This window comes from Suncus etruscus, chromosome 18 (genome assembly GCF_024139225.1).
Source record: "Suncus etruscus isolate mSunEtr1 chromosome 18, mSunEtr1.pri.cur, whole genome shotgun sequence".
Lineage (NCBI taxonomy): Eukaryota > Metazoa > Chordata > Mammalia > Eulipotyphla > Soricidae > Suncus > Suncus etruscus.
In genome coordinates, this window is record NC_064865.1 from 33,719,027 (window position 1) to 33,724,676 (window position 5,650).

General features: G+C 51.0%; 1 protein-coding gene across 1 annotated transcript; it reads left to right on the forward strand.

Annotated features, from left to right (window-relative positions):
• The first annotated feature begins 975 nt into the window (after positions 1-975).
• TUBB (tubulin beta class I) lies at positions 976-5,104 on the forward strand. The gene is made up of 4 exons (XM_049765381.1): positions 976-1,191; positions 2,549-2,657; positions 2,938-3,048; positions 3,863-5,104. The coding sequence occupies exons 1-4, from the start codon at positions 1,135-1,137 to the stop codon at positions 4,918-4,920; spliced, it is 1,335 nt and encodes a 444-aa protein (XP_049621338.1). The 5' UTR covers positions 976-1,134; the 3' UTR covers positions 4,921-5,104.
• The last annotated feature ends 546 nt before the right edge of the window (positions 5,105-5,650 follow it).

Genomic DNA, 5,650 nt, shown 5'->3' on the forward strand with positions numbered 1-5,650 from the left:
TATAGTACTAGCTGCCTGGCCAGTGAAAACACTGAATTGAAAAAAAAAAATCAGATTTTATCAGTGTTTAAAGTTAGGCTGTAAATACACATGCATTCTACCGTATTTCACCATATTCAAAGCTGGTACTGATCTACAGAGACTTCTAGGTTCCCAAACCACAGCTTTAGCTTTCTGGAGCCATTAAATGTTTTAGAGTGGGGGTCGTACTCCGAGCCACACCCAGTTGAGGTCAGAGCTTATTCTTGATTCTATGCTCAGGGACCTGACAGCTTTATTATCTCGACAGCCTGCAGTATACTTTTTAATTTTTAGACTTTATCTTCCAGACACTTAAGCCATTGCAACTATTGTTTCTCTTTCTAAACATTATTAGAACACTCCCCAGGAAGTGGCCAGAAGGCTATCTTATTTCTTAAGCTCTCTTGGGAAGAGACACAGCTTACTAGGAGTTCAAGTCCTGGGTCACCAAAGGTTCAGTTATTGGCAGAGCGGGATTCCGCAGTTGGCTCCACTTTTCGCTGATCTAAGCAGTCCAGCTACCGCAGCAAGGGAGCTTCAGGGAGTGGCTGCTGCTTCTATGTGCATGCACCCAGGAGTTCCCCATTTCTGAATCCACCCCCCCCAAAAAACCCACAAAATTTCCTTCGTATATAAAAAGCTCGGGCAGAGAGGCAAATGAATCTTACCCAAGATCATTTTCCATAAAACAATAAAAATGCAAAAAAAATCCAGTATCCACCCATCATCATTCCCCTTCATTTTGCAGCGTGGACAACAATAGAGAACTACGACTCCCAGGGAGCATCGCTCTCGGGGGCCAATGGAAGCCGACTGCCTGATCGGCTTCGACGAATCAGGGCTCGCTTCTCCGGGGCTTTGTCTGCCCATCGCTGCGCCAGGCGAGTTCTCCCGCCTCTGGGCCCGGCGCACGCGCGCCCCGCCCTGCCCGCCTTCCCTCCCGCGCCCTCCCCTCCTTTCTCCCTCTCAGAACCTTCCTGTCGCCGTGTTCGGACCTCGCTGCTCCAGCCTCCGGGGCTCCCAGCCTGAGATCGGCCACAGGGAAAAAAAAAATCACTTAGTTTCTTGCCCCGTTTACACCTTGAGGCGAGCACATTCAAATCAATTCCAACCATGAGGGAAATTGTGCATATCCAGGCCGGTCAATGTGGCAACCAGATCGGTGCCAAGGTAAGAATTTTCAACCTTTAAAAAAGTATTTCTATTGATAAGGAAAATATGTTCTGATATGTTATGAAAAATGCTTATGGATATCGGCTCTATCCTTGATCAAATTTTGCCCAGGTGAGAAAGTTAGATATTGTAAAATGCTCCTGAGCCGTTAGGATCTGCTTTTTTAAAGATGGGTATTTTCCTTGGCAGGCTCGATCGGGGGTGGAAGCTACTGAAAGATCTAGGATCTGTAAGATCTCACTAAAAAAAGCTATCTTCTAACGGGGAGAGGGAGGAAGGTGCAGAAACAAAGCGAGGCGAGGTTTTCCCACTCCCGCATATCTACCATGGTGTGGCTTTTGTGAGGCTAGAAGCCAGAGGTGCAAGCAAGGGGCGAGGCTGGGCTAGATGCTGGGTCCAAAGATGGGGCTGCATCGATGCACCAAGGGTGGTGGGCTGCACTGCGTGCTACCTAGCACAAAAGATTGGGGAAGATTTCCCGCGATCTCCGGGGACGGGACTAACGTGTGCAGGATTAATGATCGCCCTTTTAGAAAATAAAATGGCCCATTTGAATTTTCCCTTCTATAGAACAGATTCTGAATTCAGGGGCCAGGCAGGGTTTTTGAACCGAACGGTACAGCGAAGGGGAAATTAACAAGGGAATCAATTTCAGAGGCGGAGGAGGGAGGGGGATTTTTTTTTTTTTTTTGGCGCGCGCTGCTACAGTGTAGCGGGGGAGGGGTGGGAGGAAGTGGCTCGGCTACGTTGTAGCAGAAAGGGCGGGTAACCCGCGAGGGCGGGCTCCGGCCTCCCACTCCCAGTCCGGACAATGCGGCCCGAGGGCGGGGCGGGGCCAGGGAGCGCGCTGGCCCCGCCCCGCCCATGGCGCGCGAATCCGGCCTCGGCCCCGCCCACACGCGGCCCTTCCCTTGGTCGGCCGTTAGATGCGCGCGCGCGCGCCGCAGTCACGTGGGCGGGGCGTTCGACTGCGGCAGCCGCGGGTTTCTCGACTTCCGGCCCTTTGTGCGAGTCGCGGAGGGGCGGGGCCTGTAGCGGGTGGGTCTCCGCACAGCGGTAGGGCGGTTGCCTTGCATGCAGAAGGTCGGTGGTTCGAATCTCGGCATCCCATATGGTCCTCCTGAGCCTGCCAGGAGCAATTTCTGAATGCAGAGCTAGGAGGAACCCATAAGCACTGCCGGGTGTGAGCCCCCCAAAAAACAAACCTTAGGGGAAAGGGTGTGGCATGCACCTAAGGGGTGCCCTGGGCTTAGCTCTTAACACCTTGGTGCCCGGAATTAAAATGATTGGGGTACAGGGGAGGTATAAGTGGCCGAACCCAATCCATTGAGGGCACATTGCTGTGTCCCAACAGTTCTGGGAAGTGATCAGCGATGAACACGGCATCGACCCCACCGGCACCTACCATGGCGACAGCGACTTGCAGCTGGACCGCATCTCCGTGTACTACAATGAAGCCACAGGTGAGGGCAGTGGTCAGAAACCGGGGGCCCATCTCCTCGCCCGTTATTTCTGGTTCTCCTTTTCCATCTCTAGAGGACCTCATACACTCATTGAATATCCATCCTTTCTTTCCCCTTTGGAATCCTTACTTGATTTCTCACCACTAGGATTTAAAGAAAATGCCCAGATCCGTTAGATTTCGCTGCCACCTGGTGGCAGCGCCTGATATTTCAGGTTTGGGTTCCTGGCTATATACCCCAGTCCCAGTATCAATTTTCACTCTTTTTTTCTCCTCTGTAGGTGGCAAATATGTTCCTCGTGCTATCTTGGTGGATTTGGAACCTGGGACCATGGATTCTGTTCGTTCAGGTCCTTTTGGCCAGATTTTCAGACCAGACAACTTTGTTTTTGGTGAGTTACAGTCTTGTAGATGACTGTCATACATGGTTTATTTGACTATAAAGGGACCAGCAAAAATTAGTGCATGATTATTGAATCAGTGGGCTTGATCTATAAAGATGTGTTCTGAGAACTACGGAGGGTAAAGGTTATGATAAATGATCAGGACATTTGTAGCTTCCTTTGTGAATTCATTTCCTGAAAGGAAATCTATCATAGACAAGGATACACCTGTTTTCTGTTTCCTATTTTAATTATTTTGGGGCCATATGCAGTTATACTCAAGAATCACACCTGGGGCTGGAGCAGTGGCACAGGGTGTAAGGCGACTTGCACGTGCTAGCCTAGGACAAACTGTGGGTTCAATCCCCTGGCATCCCATATGGTCCCCCAAGCCAGGAGCAATTTCTGAGCGCATAGCCAGGAGTAACCCCTGAGCGTCATCAGGAGTGGCTCCAAAATAAAAAATAATAAAAATCACTCCTGGTGGGCTTTAGGGGGATACCTTTGAGATGCTTGTCTTTCTAGCCCTCTGCTGCATTTAAAAGTAGATATGTCGGGCCCGGAGAGATAGCACAGATAGCACAGCGGCGTTTGCCTTGCACGCAGCCGATCCAGCACCAAAGGTGGTTGGTTCGAATCCCGGGGACCATGGTGTCCCATATGGTCCCCGTGCCTGCCAGGAGCATTTTCTGAGCAGATAGCCAGGAGTAACCCCTGAGCAACGCCGGTGTGGCCCAAAAACAAAAAAAAAAAAAAGTAGATATGTCATTATGAATTCCACGCTTAGTATTTAGTAAATCATTTTTCTTCTGACCCATTCTAGGTCAATCTGGAGCAGGCAACAATTGGGCCAAAGGCCACTATACAGAGGGGGCTGAGTTGGTTGACTCAGTGCTAGATGTGGTACGGAAAGAGGCCGAGAGCTGTGACTGCCTGCAGGGCTTCCAGCTTACCCACTCACTGGGTGGAGGCACAGGCTCTGGAATGGGCACCCTGCTCATCAGCAAGATCCGTGAAGAATATCCCGACCGAATCATGAATACCTTCAGTGTGGTGCCCTCGCCCAAAGTGTCCGACACAGTGGTCGAGCCCTACAATGCCACCCTCTCGGTCCATCAGTTAGTAGAGAACACCGATGAGACCTACTGCATCGACAACGAGGCGCTGTACGACATCTGTTTCCGCACCCTGAAGCTGACGACGCCCACTTACGGGGACCTGAACCATCTGGTCTCGGCTACCATGAGTGGTGTCACTACCTGTCTCCGCTTCCCTGGCCAGCTCAATGCTGATCTCCGCAAGCTGGCGGTCAACATGGTGCCCTTCCCACGTCTCCACTTCTTCATGCCTGGCTTTGCCCCTCTCACCAGCCGCGGCAGCCAGCAGTATCGGGCCCTCACAGTGCCTGAACTCACCCAGCAGGTCTTTGATGCCAAGAACATGATGGCTGCCTGTGACCCGCGCCACGGCCGGTACCTCACCGTGGCTGCTGTGTTCCGCGGGCGAATGTCCATGAAGGAGGTCGATGAGCAGATGCTGAACGTGCAGAACAAGAACAGCAGCTACTTCGTGGAATGGATCCCCAACAATGTCAAGACCGCCGTGTGCGACATCCCGCCCCGTGGCCTCAAGATGGCAGTCACCTTCATCGGCAATAGCACAGCCATCCAGGAGCTCTTCAAGCGCATCTCAGAGCAGTTCACTGCCATGTTCCGCCGAAAGGCCTTCCTCCACTGGTACACCGGTGAGGGCATGGACGAGATGGAGTTCACCGAGGCTGAAAGCAACATGAACGACCTGGTCTCCGAGTACCAGCAGTACCAGGATGCCACCGCAGAAGAGGAGGAGGATTTCGGAGAGGAGGCTGAAGAGGAGGCGTAAAGGCAGAGCCCGGCACCCCAGGCTTCTCATTCTCAGTTCCCTCAGCTTTTCAACTACCCTGTTCCTGTCCCTCAGATTTTGCTTCTACTGCTTCCATCCCTTTATTTTTGTTTATTTCTCTAGGGGGGAGTTCTAACGGTGCCTGGCACATGAGAAGGCGCTCAATAAATTCTTGTTCGTTGAATGTCTCCTCTCTTTCCACTCTGGGAAGCCCTGTATTTCCTCTGGTACCCGTTCATCTCTCAAGTTAATATTCCCCTCTCTTTTTTTTGAGATGATTCTCCAAGAAGCTGGATCTTATCCAGATCCCACTGCAGATGGTGCAGAAAACGAAACTGGCCATTCCAAGCCCTCAGGGCAGCCAAAATGAGAAGAGTAAAAACTACCTCGAAGCAGGTAGCACTGTCCCTATGATTGAAGGCTGGGGTTTTTCTTTCTTAGGTTTGGAGAGTAGTGGGGTATTTTAGGTTCTTCAAGTCCAAATTCTTTGTAACAGTATTATCTCCATTATCACTCTCCAAGCTCTGTCCTCTGCTGTTTCCTCTTCCCAGTGTCTATCCCACTATCAGTGGAGAATCCTTTCTTAATCTGTGAACATTGATAGAATTCCTTCCCCTATTTGGAGAGAGGGTCAGGAAGGGGAAGATTTGACCATTAAGTTTCTAGTTTTGCATCTCTTCCAAAACCAGCCTTGCTTGCTGTATATATGTGGGAAAGCATATACTGCCAT

Bases quoted from the DNA above. Each gene is read 5' to 3' on its own strand.
- TUBB (XM_049765381.1), top strand. From the start codon at position 1,135: ATGAGGGAAATTGTGCATATCCAGGCCGGTCAATGTGGCAACCAGATC. The intron at 2,658-2,937 runs GTGAGGGCAGTG...TCTCCTCTGTAG, and splicing joins GTACTACAATGAAGCCACAG to GTGGCAAATATGTTCCTCGT. The intron at 3,049-3,862 runs GTGAGTTACAGT...GACCCATTCTAG, and splicing joins ACCAGACAACTTTGTTTTTG to GTCAATCTGGAGCAGGCAAC.